This window comes from Protopterus annectens, chromosome 4.part1 (assembly GCF_019279795.1).
Source record: "Protopterus annectens isolate FY-2018-M chromosome 4.part1, PAN1.0, whole genome shotgun sequence".
Classification (NCBI taxonomy): domain Eukaryota; kingdom Metazoa; phylum Chordata; order Ceratodontiformes; family Protopteridae; genus Protopterus; species Protopterus annectens.
Window position 1 is genome coordinate 236,956,330 of NC_056734.1, and position 19,162 is coordinate 236,975,491.

Consider the following 19,162-nt stretch of genomic DNA (forward strand, 5'->3'; position numbering starts at 1 on the left):
TTCCATGGCAGGGGAATCCCATATGTGATGAATACTACAGCGGTGAATGTAAGGACATCTAGCTTTACAAACATGCTGTTCTTCTCTGATGGCTAGGAACAGCTCCTGGTAACAAATAATGCTTCCTAACCCTGCATATTAGCACAAGTGCATGGAGTGTGTGTCTCGCATTACAAGATGATACAGCCAATTGTTATTGGTGGGACCATCCAAGAGGAAACCCTGCTTCACTTAGGTGTGCTGCAAGGAGTTTCACTTTGCTCCCCACCCAACCCCTTTCCCCCCACTTCTATATCAATAATTTATACATACAAATCCACAACTCCCACCTCCCTCCCACTACTAACCAATCAACTAAACTCAAATAAATCTAGTAATAAATTATCCTGCATGCCTCTAATAGTTCATAACTCCCCTTGTCTGTGACTACACTTATCTTGTGTTTTGCTTGCATTCTGTTTTAAACAGCATATTAAAACTTCAAAAGAGACCACAGCACAGTCATTCAAAGGGGATCCAATGTCTCCTACAGTACTTATTACCTTGATACGGCACTCTTATAGATAGCACCCCAAAAAGGCAAAACCCCATTTCTCGGTCACCCACATCCCCCGGAATCTCTTTTAAAGTTTTTTTGTCTAGTCCTTCTAGCATGTCGAGGGATCAGTTGCTAGTGTCCTCTCCTGCTCAGCTGGTGAACCTGGGAATATTGAGGCAATGTTACAATTGCCTCATGTACACAGACAACCCTCTCCTCCTCCCACAAAACACAAATACATGCGAGAGATGCAACTATACGGCCAAACTGGAGGCTGAGCTCTCTCAACATAGGACTGGCAAGACCAGTCAGGAGGAGAAGGTTACCACACACACTATAGACCCAGTCTCACATAGTACCATCACAACCTCAAATCATACACATAAACACACAAAGACATACTCGCGGCTCTGATCAAAAATCTACCAAAACAGCAGAGGCCACCAAAGCAGACACCCAAACAACCACCACCTCAGAACACAACACCTGCAACACATAGACCTCACAGTCAGAGTGTCAAACAGTCACAGCCCTTAAGGCCAAACACAATGCCAGACACACTAGTCATTGGTGACTCCATAGTCAGACACACTGGCGTCCGCTCACCAGACTGAGTAAGGAGAAGGTCACAGTAAGCTGCCTGTCGGTGCTAGAATCCGCCACATAACGCAAGCACTCAGGTCTCTCAACAGCAGGTACAAATACGACTCAGTCATTGTCCACGCTGGTGTAAACGACCTGAGCTCCTTGGACTACATGAAAAGAGACACTGAGGAGCTCTCTGATTATGTAGCCCAGGCAGGTATGACCCTGACCTTGAGCAGTATCCTACCTTCACCAAGAATGATGCCACAATACAGAGATAAGATGATCAGCTTTAACAATTGGCTTAAACTCTGGTGTCATTCAAAGGGGATCCAATGTCTGTCTGCCTGGGATGACATGCTGGACAAGCCACGCTGCTTCGCAAAGGGCGGCTTGCACCTGTCACCCTGGGATTCCGGATATTGGCAAAGGCTCTTGCCACCCCATAGTGCCTTTTTAGGCAAGGCTCAAATTCTAAACCTACCACCCTAGAACACAAAAAGGAAAAAACTAAGGGTAATGCTGCTCAATGCCAGAAGTCTAAATCTCAAAATGCACTTTTCGAGGCCCTTCTCAGTATGGAGAACATCGATGTCTGTGCAGTGACAGAAACCTGGTTCAAGGCTCCTGAGAGCACCCCAGCACTATCAGGTTTTACCTCTTATCATGCGTTCCGCCCCAAAATCCGGACAATACCAAGAAAGGAGGGGGTATCCATATTCATCAAAGACACCCACACCTCAAGACTGGTGGCAACGACGATGCATCGGAGACCATCCAGGTGCAATTAACCATAGGCAAGACTGCTCTGCAAATTGTAGCATGTTACAGGCCACCCTCACAAACTCAGGAACCTCACATGGCCTTCCTGAAAACACTAGAGGGATAAATGTATCACCAAACACCATCATACTAGGTGACTTCAATTACCCTAATATAGACTGGGAACACTACTCAAGCCCAAACACCCTAGCCCAAAAGTTCCTGGAATTCATAAACTCAAATGCCATGGAACAACTAGTCACCATCCCCACAAGAGGAGAAAACATACTTGATCTCATCATCACGAACATGGGAGCACAATGTTCAACACCGGAAGTATACCCTCACTGGTGAGATCAGATCACAAACTAATCTCGCTGGAGGTCCTCATCCCACCCCACCTGAAATAAAAAGACCACAGTAAAGAACTTCTCGAAGCCGACTTCACACTTCTAAAGACTAGTGTGGTCTCCTTTAAGGCCCCGAGCCGGAAAACAGTACTCAAGCCGCTGAATCACTTACAAATGCCTTCTACCAGCACCTGCAGGACTGCATGGATAAGGCAATCCCAAGCAAAACAAAGACTCTTTGTACCAAAGGCAAGCGTCCAGTCTGGTGGACCCCAGCCATAAACAAACTCTACAACAAAAGGAGGAAGCTACTACAAGATAGAGCAAAATCCTTAAAAGGTAAGACACCCTTGATCACTATAAGTAAAAACTAAGAGCTCTCATAAAATCATCCAAAGCAAATTTTGAGAGAAAAATAGCTAAAGACTCAAAAGACAATCATAAGGCCTTCTTTAGCTATGTTAGAAACCTGGGAGGAACCTCCCAGATATGCTCAGAACTAGTTCAAAATGATGTGAAGATTACTGATCCTACAGACATTGCCAACATACTGGCTGACAGGTTCAGTGCAAACTTCTCCCCTCCCCAAAAGGAGAGATATCTATACCAAGCGATTGCAGCCCCCAAACATCTCCAACGCCCAAGTGAGAACTGCTCTCTCCAAAGCAAAAACACAGCATCCATGGGACCTGATGGTGTCCCCGGCTGTGTGCTCCACGAACTCAACGAGGAATTAAACCCACAGCTAGGACAGCTGTTTAATCATAGTCTTACCTCTGGATACGTGCCCAGGAGTGGCGCACTGCAACTGTGGTCCCACTTCACAAAGGCGGTGCCTCCACCGACCCTGGAAATTACCGCCCATTAGCTTGACAAGCCTTATCTGCAAAGCCATGGAGAGGATCATAATGGACCTCATAAATAAAGACATAGGGAATTTGCAGACTTTGGATCCATCCCAGTTTGGCTTTGTCAAAGGCAGATCATGCCTTCTAAACTTGGTTGACTTTTTGAAACAGTCACCAAAGCCATTGATGAGGGAAAGGCAGTCCATACAGCCTACCTCGATCTGGCGAAGGCCTTGATACAATACCCCACTCGGGTATCATTGAAAAACTCATCAGCTTAAATGTTAACCCATACATCACAAGATGGGTTGCAAACTGGCTGAGTGACAGAACCCACAGGGTCAGAGTTGCTGGCGCCATGTCAGACTCAAAGCCTGTCACAAGTGGTGTACCACAGGGCTCAGTCCTGGGCCCACTCTTGTTTGGCATCTACTTTTCCAAGTACAAGCAAACACAGGAGGGTTATGGCTGACAAAGTTTGCAGATGACTGCAAACTGGGCCATAGTGGAAAACACATCTGACACAGATATCCTTCAGAAGGGTCTCACAGAAACGGATAACTGGTGCCAGAGCCATGGCCTAAAGTTAAATGCCAAAAATGCATAGTCATACCCTTCGGGAAAAACAAGGTTACCCTAGCTACCAAATAGGTGGCAATCCACTGAGCATAGAAGAAGTTATCAGGGACCTGGGGACCCAGGTTGATAGTAGTCTGTCATTCGACACCCATGTAGCTAAAGTAGTTAGGAAGACCTTCTACATTGCCCACCTTATCATGAAGGGATTCTCATCTAGATCAAGGGAGGTCATAGTCTCCCTATACTCATCACTCATCAGACCAATGATTGAGTACAATGCCCCATTCGAATGTATCTGACCCGACACTTGCAGCAGCTGGAGAGGCCACAAAAGTTCCTCACCAAAAGGATAAAGGGTCTCAAACATCTGTCCTATGCTGCCCGACTGAAAGAACTCCAGCTCTATTCAGTCGCACGCTTGCTCAGAGGTGACCTTTGCCTAACATACAAGGCCATGTCAAACCCAGATTTGATGAATATGCTTCACCTCAAAAATCTAGATCCGTCAGAGCCACAAGGGCGGAGACTTAAACCTCGACACGGCTATTAATAGGACGCTGGAGGGATAGATTCATCACCCAAAGACTCCTATGCTGTGGAATAAAATCCCGGTATATGTGAGGCAGAGCACCTCGCTGGCCTTGTTCAAGAGAAATCTTGACCAATGGATGGGAGATCGCAGATATACCCCAGGGATTACCTCAGTGTCACTGCTCAACAGAGGCACAGCAAAATAATGGGTATAGTTCCCCATACTAAAGGGGTGGCGTAAGCCACAAAACTATGGGCTAGGCTTGTAAATGCCCTCGGGCAGATAGCCTAGTATGAACCTATGAACCTATGAACTATGTTACTGTTAATTAGTACAACTCATCCTTTCATCTCATCAGTCACTAGTCTACTACTTATTAATAGTGAAATCAGCAGACAGTTACAATGTTCAATTTTATTTAAAATGTTACTGACAGTCCATTAAAGCTGTACATATTCATCACTGAAACACTCCGCATACATAGCTCATCCAACACAGTATTTAAACATACCTCTCATAACATCAGCATCTGCTATCTTTTTTTGCAAAACAAGAACATATGTAATGCCTGGCTGGTGGTGAAAAGGCAGGTAAGTCCATCTGTGCTGCTGGTGAGCTGACTTTGAGAATGGACTCAAGATGCTGGTAGGGTTGTCCAGCTGGAATAACATAAATCAGCCAACAGCTAGTTATCCTATTCCTGGGGGAGGTTTGGGGTAATTTGATGCCAGTGTGACCTATGGTGAAGATAAGGAACCTTGCAGGTCATTTTAAGAAAAACAGATACTGGCAACAATATCTTGAGATCATTGCACTAGCCAGTCATTCACCTAGGTAATATTACCAGTCACCACATTAATGAAGGCCTCTGGCTCCACAGCCCAGCCCCCATTAGAATCCCTGCAGCCCACCTGCTGAAGGGTCACATCTTCGGCCACCCAGCTGGAAGCAAGTGGGAGATCCAGGCTGGGTGACAAGAAGCCAGTGGAAATGTTGCAGGCCACTCAGGACTGGGAAGTATATGAAGTAAAAAAGATATATGCAAACACACATGCACACAAAGACATGAATGTGTCTTTATATGTAAACACTGCAGTACACACAAGTATGCATAGCAAATTGTTCCTTCCCTTGATATATTGACCATAGTTATGCATTTGCTTCAACTTATAATACAGTGACCTACCTGTCAGATGCATCATTAGTACTGTCAATTCTCCTTATTGAAAATGACATGAAGCAAAAATCAAACAATATGGTACTTTTTATTACAGCTAAAAAGCATAGAGTCAAACTAACAGATATAAAAACAGTTTTACAGCTCAGTGTATATGAGTGATAAATAAAATTTCAAATTATGGAATTTAGCTCTGTAACATATGTTGCTATGCTAATATTTATCTCTAAGCTTAATTTACTGATCCATATTAAATACAGAATAAAAATAAAACTGCAAAACCAACCTCAAAGTTAACATCACCAAAGCAGCTACAAGCAAACCATGGCCCAATAATTTTCAGCACATCCTCTCTTTTTTCATTCTGAATGGTGAACTTTGGAAGAGCAGGATGACATTTCTGGATTACGTAGCCAATTACTGTTCCAGGAGGGGCTTGAACCTCCAACTGTGCAAATAAAAAAGTAGCATTAAACAATTACTAATTTAGCATCCATTGTTATGTTCTGAGAAGATATAAGTGTAAACTTGCATAATATTCCACTATTTACTAAACAGACTATATTTTCTCACAACAGCTATAACCACCATCCATTTTCCCCTTTGAGAATTTACTGGTGCTCCCGCCATAAAAATTCTTGATTGCAGATTTCCCATGCATCCAAGAGGAGCAAGCTGCCCAAACTGTACTGCAGTAACTAACTGGCATCTGTTTCTAGGATTTGTTATTTTATGCAATTACTTTTAACTTCCTATTTGAAAGATTGAAATCCAGTCAGGTATTTCTGCAGAAACCCGCTATCTTTGTTCCTTGCTCATCCCAATAGTTTAGTAATTTTACTCTTTAAATTTCAATCTGCAGTACACCAAGACAAAATGAAGCTTGAACACCACACCTACTGCTTCTAAGGCACAGAGTTTGTTAAGTGATCTAAACTGTGACTGGCTCCTGCCATAGTGGTAGGAAAACAACTTATACTGCACATAAGAGGTTCAAATACCTGCCAAAGCTACAGGACTGCTGGCTGTCAGGGAGAAGGTAGATGAACAGAAAGCATTGCCTTTCAACCTCATCTAAAGGTGTTTCAGTACAGATGGGCTCTAGAAGTGTACCTTCCTCTCACATCTTCTTAGTGAGATGTGGAAAGTGACAGAACTTACTCCTGTCAAAAGGTAGAGTTCTTGGCAGAGTATCATTCTACAGAAGTGTGGGATACCCCCTCACAATTAGATCATTGCTTCATACTAAGAGGACATTCTTGTTTGCAAACAAATATGTAAGCCCCCGTCCTTTTAAACTAGATACTGTCCCCAATTCAGCTGCACCCTGATATCCTATCCTATCCTATCCATGAAAATCACAAACAGTAAGGAAGAAAATACAAATCAATGTCAGTGTCCTACATTGACATATGTCTGAGAATTTTGGCACAATTCTCACTGTGTACATGCAGAGATCACACGACACTATCCATTGTAACACCTCTCATAGCATACTCTGCTGTGCAGTTATATGCCTTTCATGAGACCACAGAATACAAGTACTCAAGTGAATTCCAAAAACTCCTCCAATACTTTTGCAAGACTAAGAATTCATACACAGATCCTTAGCATGGACAGAAGTTACACTACTCTTTTTGAGTAACAGACTCAAGTTCTCCTAAAATGATCAAGATACAATAATTTCACCAAAAAAGTGCTAAATCACTGCTGGTTAAGAATACACTGTCTAGAACCCAAACACAAAGACTATAACAAGCATCCCCTACATCCCCAAACTTGTGACTACCTATCTAGCTACCTAGCTATCTGGCTCTCTATCTTTCTAGTTATCTCTCTATCTAGCTATCTACCAATATATGCATAGTAGTTCCATGCCACACAACTATTGGGAAAGGTAAAACTCCAAGAAACAGCACACCATGTCCAACAAAGAGATCATGCACTATGCCTACATTTCTATTAAGCCTCATGATTAAATGTCAGTATAACCAGTTGTATTCAGGCAATTCTTACTTTTTCAACTAGTTATGGATCAGATGCAGGGAGTGTAGATGGATCTTTCCCAGCACTTTGGTTGGGGCTTTCCCAGGAAGGCTTAAGAATGTGATATTCTATAGCTTGAAACATACCTTCCGGTTCCTTTTCTAAAAATGGGAATCACCAGCCTAGTTTTTTTGTTTTCTTCTAACTATCGTGAAGCTTTGTGGGGATGTGCAAAGTTTACGTCTTCTTATTTAATCTACAGACTAACATCAGGTTTCTGCAGCAATGCCATGCATTTTGGTCCCTCCTGTTTCCAAGATTTTTCTTGTACGGTGATGAACTAGTTCCTTTCTAATGTCTTATAGTCAAAAGAAGGCTGCATTAACACATGATATAAACTGAATGGGGGCAGAGAGGACAACCTTGAGAAATCACTGTAGAAGTGCCAGACATATCATCCAGTGAAACCCCTTGCTTTAACAACAAATAATGTGATAAAAAAAGTGGTGCTGACAGTTGCTAATGTCTTTTCAGCACACAAGTCAACTACACATTTTTTTTGTACTTTCTAACTCTATTCCATATTCCTACTATGGGACCTCATTTAAACTACTGTGTCATCTTCTTCAAAATATAAACAGGAGCAAGTGATTACTTTTTCAGGGCTTTTTTTGTATTGCTTTTGTTGGCAATTCTCAATTAATGAAAGCCCTTAGTAATCCTGCAGATTGCCTAAGGTAGCATGAAATGCTAGTCTGAGACCGAAATTAGATTTCATGCAAAGGACAGCTGTGTAAGTTGCACTTACTGTGATATCCCCAATCTGGGCCAGTAATCAAGGAGCCCGAATCCTCATCACTGGCACTGGAGAGGGACATTCGCTTGGAACAAAAATGGATACACCCAGTATTTCCAGATGCACCTCTCAGCACCAACCACAATTTCCCTTAAGAGCACACAGGGAACACACTCAGTCTGGGTCTGGATTTCTCTATCTATCTCTCTCCAAGTCCACATTAAGACCTCCCGCTGGCACAGCTATACAGTTGAGACATCAGCCGAGTGTCCAAGCCAAGTTCTCCAGCACCATCTCTGTGAAACCAGTGTTTCATGTCCCTGCTCCAAACAGCTGACACAAACATTCTTTGAGATTTGATTTTTACTCAGACACACCACACGCACACACACACACACACACACACACACACACACACACACACACACACACACACACACACACACACACACACACACACACACACACACACACACACACACACACACACACACACACACACACACACCTTGGAAAAGCTGGCACAGATTTACTAGCTATCCCTCCTACTTCCCAGACTATAAGGTAGTTACACCACAGCCAGACACTTCAAAGCCAGCTACTCTAAGCCTCTTTCAAGGGTACCCAATTATACTGAGTGAAATTAATATTAATACAAATGGTAGTTTGACGAACAGCAAGGCTTTCAGGAGTGGCCAGAGCTGTCACCAAAAAAAAATATATATATATATATATATATATATATATATATATATATATATATATATATATATATATAAGCACTCTCAGAGATTAAAATATTTTCTAAAAGCCCAGCCATGGTGAAAAGTTTAAATATATTTAACAATAAAGAATAAAAGATCATGAAAAATATAAAATATCTATTTACAATAAACACCAGAGTTTCAATCACTGGAATATTAAAATAACATAGATGAATAGATTCACACAGATACAAAAAACAGTACTTAACTAATCTCACTATGTTTTCCTGACTGATCTAAAGAATTACTATTCCCTGGTCACTTACTAGAGCAAGGCAAGATGAAGTAGGTGAGGGGATCCTTCTATGTCAGGTTCCAAGAAACAGATGGCCATGAGACTTCAGTCTCACCTAATATTAAATATCATTTTTAGTGATGGATTGCACAATGACATCACATACATCTGGTCATCTGACTTCTGGTTCCCATGCTACCCCCCTTGGCTAGAAGCTGTCAACATTTAGCACGTATGTGTCAATAATATACACACACACAGAGCCTTGCTAAGATCTGCTGTAGCTCTTGGAAGTCATAAAACAATTGCAAACCTCCATCCTTTCTGAGTAGCAATTATTTCCCCCCAAAGACGATGCAGAGAGAGTTCTAGTACAGACATTTTACCTGTGGCTGCATTGAGAACTGTAAGAGACAATCTTTATGGCCTAATTTAATTTCAAACTATTTTTGAAGTTATGTGGATTGAGATTAACATCTTCTCTTCCAGTATCATCTGTTAAAACACATGCATTTATACAGTTACAATAATACATGTATGTTTCTTTTTCTGTCCAGCAGGGCACACTGTTGGTATATTTTAAACACAAGCACCTTTACAAATACATTTTTTCAGCATAAGCATCTGTAGAAATCTGTTTGATATACAAATGACATATAATTCTTTACAAAATTCCAACTAGCTGTGCAGGCATATGTTACACATCCACTGTCCTACTTCTCCTGGCATAGCTGGTAATACCCGACACTCTCACACTTGCCATAATAGCAGATGTTTGAATGATCACTGCTGAAGTAGCCTTGGCCTTAGCTGTGTGGGTTATATCCTGCCAAGGATATAAAAGTTGGTCATCTTACAAAGCTTCAGGCCACATTCCTTGTGCCCAAACTGTCAAACAGCTCTTACAGAGCTTACTGAAAGATAAGTATGGGGACAAAGCCATTCAAAGCTTTCCTACCAGCAGACAAAAAGAAGCTGAACCCTGAAAGGGAAATGCTAGGAACAAAACATAAATGTCTACACCCTGACATAAAAATATATCAAAAACAAAGAGGATGGAGGGAAGGAGGGGCTACTGTAGTAGTTATTGATCAAATGTCTCCTGTTATGGTAAGTGCATCTTATACAACTGTACTATGTTCATCATATTAATCATTGCTGCAGTAGTCTTAGTTATATGGGTAAACTACCATAGATAATTATATTTGGAAGATGGAAGGAGAAGGGTCGAGGGGCCCCTGTAGAATGGTCTAGCATGATCTAGACCTAGAGAAGGAATCAAGGTTATAGTATTTTGTAAAAGTATGTACAGAGGACCAAATAGCAGCTTCTAGACATCAACCCTTTCCAAAATGCCACAGATGAAGCTAAGGCCCCGGTAGAGTAGGCCTTGACTCTGCCTGGAATAGATTTGTTATGGTGAGTAGTATTGTGACACCCGTGCCCTGGCCCAGCAATCAAGGAGCCTCAATCCTCACCACTAACACCAGAGAGGGCATCTCATATATGAGGAAAGGATAACAAATACACACAGTAAAGTGCAATTTCCCTTAACAGCACACAGAGATCACAGTCAGTCTGGGGCTGGTCGCTCCCTTGCTCTCCAGGTCCCCAGTAAGACTCCATACTGGCACAGCTATAGGGTCCAGATCTCAGCCTAGTGGGCAAGCTAAAATGTATAGCACCCTCTCTGTCCAACCAGTGTTTCATGTCCCTGCCCAAGTAGCTGACACACACCCACATGCACTTTGAGATAAGAGTTTATACAACCACACGGACACTCCTGGGAAAGGCTGGCACAGGTTCTCCAGCTGTGCTCCTTTCTCCCAGACTATACGGGAGTACCAGCTGCCACCACCCACTAATATTTATCAGCTACTCAAAGGCCCTTAAAAGGGTGTCCAATTATTACTGTTCAATATTATTACCCAGTTGGTAGATGTGACTAAACAGTCAAAGCTTATTAGAGTGCGTTTGTACAGTTTTACCAAATGCATACAAGTACACTAAGAGCTTAAATTATCTCTAAACAAAACAGCCACAGTTAAAAGGTTTTAAAATAGTTAATAAATAATTAAAGCCACAAGACAATACTTTCTACTACACAGTCAGTGCTAGTCAAGAGTTCAGAGATCACACAGAAATACTTAAAATAATTCAGTTGTACAGTTCTGACATCACAGAAAAACACTTAGTCTAAACTTTCCAATTCTAGCTAGCTCTAAAAGAAAACAGAAGTCTAAGATAACTTACATAAGAAAACAGGCAGAGTGCTGTTAGTTGGATGATCAAAACAAAAATGCTTAATGCCTTCTGGCTCTCTCTGTTTAAATTGAAATTGCAGTTCTGATAAAACATTGCATAATTTCACACTTTCCTGGTGTTCCCAGGCTGACATAAACTGCATTTACCTTTTACACTTAGAAAGGACATTCCACATGTAAATTCTAGTCATTAACTTTAGCCTTAAAACAATAGGTAGGAAGCCTTCATCTAGCCTGGCCAGAGCCGAATTGTAAACATCAAAGGCAGTAATGAAATAATTTTAATTTCAAAGGACCAACAAGAAATGCTTGACTTAGCTTTCTTTACAGCAGATGGCAGTGTTGCCACATTATTTTAAGTTCAACATTTCACAGCATATTCTTTAAAAAAAAAAAACAAGCTTGTAGTTCAACATTCATATTTACAAATGATAGAATTATCTGCACAATTCTATCTGGCTAGGCTGGCAGCCTTCACTCATCTCTACAAGTCGTCTCATCCCCCCCCCCCCCGAGAACTCAAGCTGTTTTTTCAAGTGACCCTTGAGAAACGCCGCTTGAGAGGGTTAGGTCTATCTGAGTATACCTACCCCATTCCCTGTCTTGAGAGCCCACCTGCATTGGCATTGCTACTCCCACTGCAGTGCTGCACTGACATATATGCTTGCAACCCCAGGCTCCATCTTAGCAACTTGGCATTTTGCTGACTGGCTCTGTTTAACCATGTTAGAGGGTTGTTCTCTGTCATAACAGTGAATTTCCTTCCATACAGATAAGGCTGAAGTTTCTGCAGTGCCCACACTATGGCTAGACATTCATTTTCTACAGCTGCAGAGCATTCCTCCCTGAGTTGGAGCCTATGACTGAGATAACCCACTGGGTGCTCTTCCCCCTCTGAAGGAATCTGGCTAAGTACAGCCCCCACCCCATGGTTTGAAGCATCCATCTGTACAACAAATTATTTGCCGCAATCTGGACTGGCTAACACAGAAGGTCCTTCCAAAGCTTCTTTAAACTTGTGGAATGCCTGCTCACATGCCTGGGCCCACACTACCTTATCTGGCCTGTTCTTCCTTGTCAGGTCTGTGAGGGGAGCAGCTATTGTACTATAACTGGGGACAAACTTTCTGTAGTACCCTGCTGTCCTTATAAACGCCCTCACCTGCTTTTTAGTAACAGGTGCAGGCCATGCCTGATTGGCTTCCACTTTGGCAGATTCTGGCCTTATCTTACAACTCCCCACTCTATGTCCTAGGTAGGAGACCTCTGCCATACTCGACTGACAATTTTCTCAGCTTAATGGTCAACCCTGCCTTCTGTAGTCGGCCCAGCACCTCCCTGACATGCTGAAGGTGCTCTGTCCAGGAATGGCTGTAGATGGCAATATCATCTAGGTAGGCAAGGGCAAACCCTCCTGCTCCTACTAGGATATAATCTACCAGCCTCTGGAAAGTCACTGGGGCATTCTTCATCCCAAAGGGCATCTTCTTGAACTCATACAAGCCAAAAGAAGTCACAAAGGCTGACTTCTTTCTAGCACTGGGAGTCAAGAGCACCTGCCAGTAACCCTTGATAAGATCAATAGTTGTAAGATACTTAGACCCACCCAGCTGCTCTAGGGCCTCATCTGTCCTAGCATGGGGTAAGCATCCAACTCTTTGTGACTATTTAATTTCCTGTAGTCCACACAGAACCTGGTGCTGCCATCCTTCTTTGGCACCAGCACCAATGAGGAGGCCCAGGGACTATTGGACTCTTGAATCACCCCTAGTTCCAACATCTCCTGTACCTCCTCCCACAGAGTCTGTCTGACTCTCTCAGGCACTCTATAAGGGACCTACCTAATAGGCCTTTGAGGTCCTGTATCCACCTGCTGCTGCACCAGGTGGGTGCACCCTGGTTTCCCAGTGAACATGTCCCCAAATTCCTGCAACACTGCTCAGATTTCTCAAACCTGGGTAAGAGATAGCTACTGTGACATTACTACCCCTTCCACTGAGGTTTCAGCCTGAGCCTCACTGAGGAGATCAGTCCCCAGATCTCCCTCAGACTCCTCCTGAAATCCACTGCAAATAGTCAGCACAAGACCCTCCCTGTCATGGTAAGGTTTCATCATGTTAACATGGTACAATTTGTGCCCGTGCCTTCTGCCTAGCAGTTCCACCATGTAGTTAACATCACTTACCTTTCTTACCATCTTGTAGAGTCCCTCCCAAGCTGCTTGCAGCTTGTTGTGTCTGACAGGAATAAGAATCATTACCTGCTGCCCCACAGCATACTCTCTAGCTTGAGCATTCCTGTCATACCACACTTTTTCTGTTGTTGGGCCTCTGCCAGGTTCTCCTGGGCCAAGCCCATGAGTTCCCTGAGTCTTGTCCTGAGGTTCAGGACATGTGCCACAACAGACTCCTTGTGAGACTCGCACTTACCTTCCCACTCATCTCAAATTAAGTCTAGAGGTCCCCACACCCTATGCCTATACCAGCAACTCAAAGGGTGAAAAACTGATGGATTCCTGGGGAACCTCTCTGTAAGCAAACAAAAGATTGGGCAAATATTTGTCCCATTCCCTCTTAAACTGATCTGCAAATACCCGTAGCATGGACTTGATTGTAGAGTTTAACCTCTCAACAAGATCATTAGTCTGGGGATGGTAGGGGTGGTCTTCATGTGCTTCATCCCACAGGACTTCCACAGATAAGCCAGTAGGTCTGACATGAAATTGGCATCTCTGTCAGTCAGTATTTTTTTTTGAGAAACCTACCCTGCTGAAAATCCCTAACAAAGCATTTGCCACTTTTTCTGCCTCAATGGAAGACAAAGCCACTGCCTCAGGATATCGTGTAGCATAATCCACTACCACTAGGATATACCTTTTTCCTATGGAACTTGGGGTACTCAGAGGACCTACAATATCCATAGCTACCCTCTGAAATAGCTCCTCAATCACTGGCAAAGGCATCAAAGGAGCTCTCACCTTAGCTCCTGCCTTGTCTACCTTTTGGCACTGCTCACAGGTCCTGCAGTACACTGCTACATCTCTGGAAATTCCAGGTCAATAGATGTTCTGCATAATATGCCTCTTTGTACATTTTATGCCCATATGACCTGCAAAGGGAATATCATGGGCTATGGCTAGAAGCGCCAGATGGTAGGGACTAGGCACTACCAACTGCTATACTCTCTCACCTTTCTGCCCTCCCTCAGGGGTCCACTCTCTGTATAGTAACCATTTGTCCCAGTATACAAATCCCCCCTTTCCTTGAGAATCAGTTGCCTCCCTAGCTACATGCCTCAGGCCTTGCAATGTAGGGTCTGAGAGCTGAGCCTGTATCAACTCTCTCCTTGTAACACTTCCCAGCTCCCCTTTCACAGGAAGTCTGGCATCCTCTGACAGTGGTGCCTCACTGTCAGCCTGGGTACTATTACTCACCTCTACCTTTGCAGTCACTCTGTCCAAGGGAGCATCAGTACCCACAAGCAGCTGTGGCTCACATTCAGTCTCACTGCTACAGTGTAGCTCACTCCCTGAAGTAATCACCTCACCAGTCTTCTCTGCAAGCATGCAGTCTGTCTGGGTCTCCCCCAGGCTACCAAACCCACATGCTTGTCTCCTAGCCTGACCACATGTAACTGCATAAGTACATGGTACTGCCTCCTCCAAATCCTTCCATATCAGGTCATTGTAGGATTGTAGTTTGGTGCCCCTGTTGTCTCAAGACAACCTACTATTGACATTTTGTCTTTCCCACTTATTGGCTCCCTCACCTTTTGTTCCCCACCTTGCCTCTGTGGACACCTGTATGCCATATGGCCCCACTGGTTGCATTCAAAACATTTAACCCTAGCTCCTGGACATGTACCTGGACTAGTGGCTTCCCCTGCTACTGGCAGATTCTGTTGGGGCAGTCTTTGCCGCCCAGCATGGGTTCCTTTAGACCCATGAGCTGTACTGGGGGTCCCCTTCCTGTACAGGGCTGCCCTGCTTGCCAGGTATAGGCCTCTCTTCTTCCCCAACTCATCTGAAGTAGCACATTGTCTATCAGCTAAACTGATCCTCATGTACTCAGGCAAAGTGCTAAGGGCTTCTTTCCTCCCCAAAAGGTCTGCCAGCCTTTCAAAAGTGGTGACCTGACATCCACTCACCCACCTATGGAAATAAGTGCTCAATTCAGCAACATATTCACACACACTTCCATCTGCCTTGCGTCTATACTCACGAAACTTTGTCCTATACATTTCAGGTGTTAGCTTAAAACATTCTAAAAGACATTTTTTACAACAGTATAATCAAAACAGTCAGCATCAGGCATTTTTGATACAACAGTACAGCTTTACCATGGAGTAAGGGAGTCAGGAACTGTACCCAGAGCCTTTGGTCAACTTGATACTGTTTACATACCCTCTCAAACATATGACAGAAACTATCAAAATTAAACCCCTCTTTAAACTGCGGAAGAAATTTACTGACCTTTTGTGCTTCTGGGGTCCAGTTACTCCCTTCCCCATTACATCAATGACTCTGGCAAAGAGTCAGCATCTCCTTCTCATGCTGCCTCTGCCTCTCTTTTTCCTCAGCTTCTAGGCATAGCTTTTTCTCATTCTCCTCACTCTGTAGATGCCTCAGTCTCTCAGCTGCTTCTAATTCCACACGTCTGGCCTCCAACTCAAATCTCCTTAGCTCCAGCTGGATTTTTAAGTCCACTGCTCAAAGGCTGAGCTGTCCATTCTCCGAGGGTATTATATCTATCCATTCTCCGAAGGTATTATATCTCCACTGCCAGTCTGATTGTCCTGCTGGTTGCTGTTTTCTGATGCAGCTCTAACCAAGGCTGCAATCAGGTCTGCCTTAGTCAGGTTTCCATGCACTAGTCCCCTAGCCGGGCACATCTCTGCCAGCTGTCTCCTTGTCAGCTTTCCATACTCCTCTGCTGACATGCTGCCTGCTCACCCTGACTAACTAAGCTAAAAAAGAAATAAAACAATTGTGATCTGAACTATTCATTGTGTGGCTGGTTTAGATTACAAAACACCTTCAAAGCTCACTGTACACAAGCTACAGGATTCACTCTACCCACACCACTACAAACCAATTAGTATTTGCCAACTAATTAATATATGATGTGGATATCCCACCTCTGCCAAACACAAATGTAAGGATATCCCAACCACTGCCACCACAAATGTGACACCCATGCCCTGGCCCAGCAATCAAGGAGCCTCAGTCCTCACCACTAACACCAGAGAGGGCATCGCATATATGAGGAAAGGATAACAAATACACACAGTAAAGTGCAATTTCCCTTAACAGCACACAGAGATCACAGTCAGTCTGGGGCTGGTCTCTCCCTTGCTCTCCAGGTCCCCAATAAGACTCCCCACTGGCACAACTATAAGATCCAGATCTCAGCCTAGTGGGCAAGCTAAAACTTCTAGCACCCTCTCTGTCCAACCAGTGCTTTGTGCCCCTGCTCAAGTAGCTGACACACACACACATGCACTTTGAGATAAGAGTTTATACAACCACACAGACACTCCTGGGGAAGGCTGGCACAGGCTCTCCAGCTGTGCCCCTTTCTCCCAGACTATATGGGAGTACCAGCTGCCACCACCCACTAATATTTATCAGCTACTCAAAGGCCCTTAAAAGGGTGTCCAATTATTACTGTGCAATATTATTACCCAGTTGGTAGATGTGACTAAACAGTCAAAGTTTATTAGAGTGACTTTGTACAGTTTTACCAAAGGCATACAAGTACTCTAAAGAGCTTAAATTATCTCTGCACAAAACAGCCACAGTTAAAAGGTTTTAAAATAGTTAATAAATAATTAAAACCACATGACAATAATTTCTACTACACAGTCAGTGCTAGTCCAGAGTTCAGAGATCACACAGAAATACTTAAAATAATTCAGTTGTACAGTTCTGACATCACAGAAAAACACTGTCTAAACTTTCCAATTCTAGCTATCTCTAAAAGAAAACACAAGTCTAAGATAACGTACATAAGAAAACAGGCAGAGTTCATGTGAGTTGGATGATCAAGACAAAAAATGCTTAATACCTTCTGGTTCTCTCTGTTTAAACTGAAACTGCAGTTCTGATAAAACATTACATCATTTCACTCTTTTCTGGTGCTCCCAGGCTGACAGAAACTGCATTTACATTGTTTTACACTTAGAGCAATAAAGGATATTCCACATGTAAATTCAGGTCATTAACTTTAGCCTTAAAACATTAGGAAGGAAGCCTTCATAGAGCCCATCCGGAACTGAATTGTAAACATCAAGGGCAGTGATGAAATAATTTTAATTAAAAAAGGACCAACAAGAAATGCTTGACTTTTTAGCTTTCTTTACAGCAGATGGCAATGTTGCCACATTGTTTTAAGTTCATTTCACAGCATATTCTTTCATTTAAAAAAACAAGCTTGTAGTTCAACATTCATATTTACAAATGATAGAATTATCTGACAATTCTATCTGGCTAGGCTGGCAGCCTTCACCCATCTCTACCAGTCTTCAAAAGTATAACAAAAGGTAATAGCCTTAAACAACCATTTGGAAATAGTCTGCTTTGAAAGAGGTTGCCCACTCTCCTTACCTTCACAAGAAATGACCAATTGATCCAATGATCGGAAAGATTTGGTTCTATCAAGATAGTACCTGAGTTGTCTGTGGACATCCAAGGTATGGAGTATCCTTTCTCCTTCATTTTTAATTTCAGGAAAGAAAATGGGGAGATAGATAATTTGCCTTAAAGTAAACTCAGATACCACTTTAGGCATAAAAGAAGGATTAGTTCTCAAAGAAACCCTTTCCCTATGGAAAATTTGATAGGGTTGACTCGCCATAAAAGCTTGAAACTCTGGTACCCTTCTTGTAAAAGTCAGAACAATCAGTAAAACTGTTTTCCATGTTAAGAACCTCAAGTCAGCCAGATTAGCTGATTCAAATGGAGCAAGCATTTTCCCTCTCTAACTCAAAATTAAGATCTCAAGGGGAAGCCACCAGTTTTCTTGCAGGTCACTTATGCATAACCACTTTCAAGAACATTTTGCCATAAGATTGCATTGAAAGAAGATGATCCATGGGCAGACATGCAGAAATGGCTGATAAATTAACCTTGATAGAGGAATAAGAAAGGCCATAGGATAGTAAATCATACAAATAATCCAAAACCAGAGCTCAACTAGCTCTGAATGGTTTCTGGTTATGTTATTGGCACCAACTAGAAAATATTTCACATTTGCTAATATATGATTTTTCTAGAAGCTTTCTTGCCTCCATTAGCACCTGCTATGCATCCTCAATAAACAGGTACCTAAAAGGAATTAAGACCTTATCATCCATGCAGTCAGTTGAAGATGACTGATGTCAGGATGTATCAGACAACCCTGTTCTTATGTAGGTAGATCCATTCTGTAAGGAACCATATTGTCATTGCCCCTGGTCATTTATAAAAGAAAGGAGAACCATGGTAGTCTGGGCCAGAACAGAGTCACCACAATGATCTTCGGAGATTCCTTTTGAATCTTCTGATGTACCCTAGATATTAGTGGATATTGTGGAAAAAGCATACAGGAACATTTCAGTCTAAGGAAAAGAAAAGAAAAGAAAAGGCATTTTTCCAGTTCTTTTGGCATGGAGTCCTGGAATAAAACCTTTCCAGTTGATTGTTCAGAGAAGAGGCAAACAGGTCTACTTGAGGAACTCCCCACAGACAGATCAAATCTTGGAAGACCC

At 42.8% G+C, this 19,162-nt stretch overlaps 1 protein-coding gene across 1 annotated transcript in view; it reads right to left on the reverse strand.

Annotated features, from left to right (window-relative positions):
- Positions 1–19,162, reverse strand: part of LOC122801198 (phospholipid scramblase 1-like) — a 621,378-nt gene that overhangs the window by 75,354 nt on the left and 526,862 nt on the right. The window contains exon 7 of the mRNA XM_044070756.1: positions 5,658–5,819. Within this exon, the coding sequence (XP_043926691.1) occupies positions 5,658–5,819 (162 nt within the window). The remainder of the gene's footprint in view (positions 1–5,657; positions 5,820–19,162) is intronic.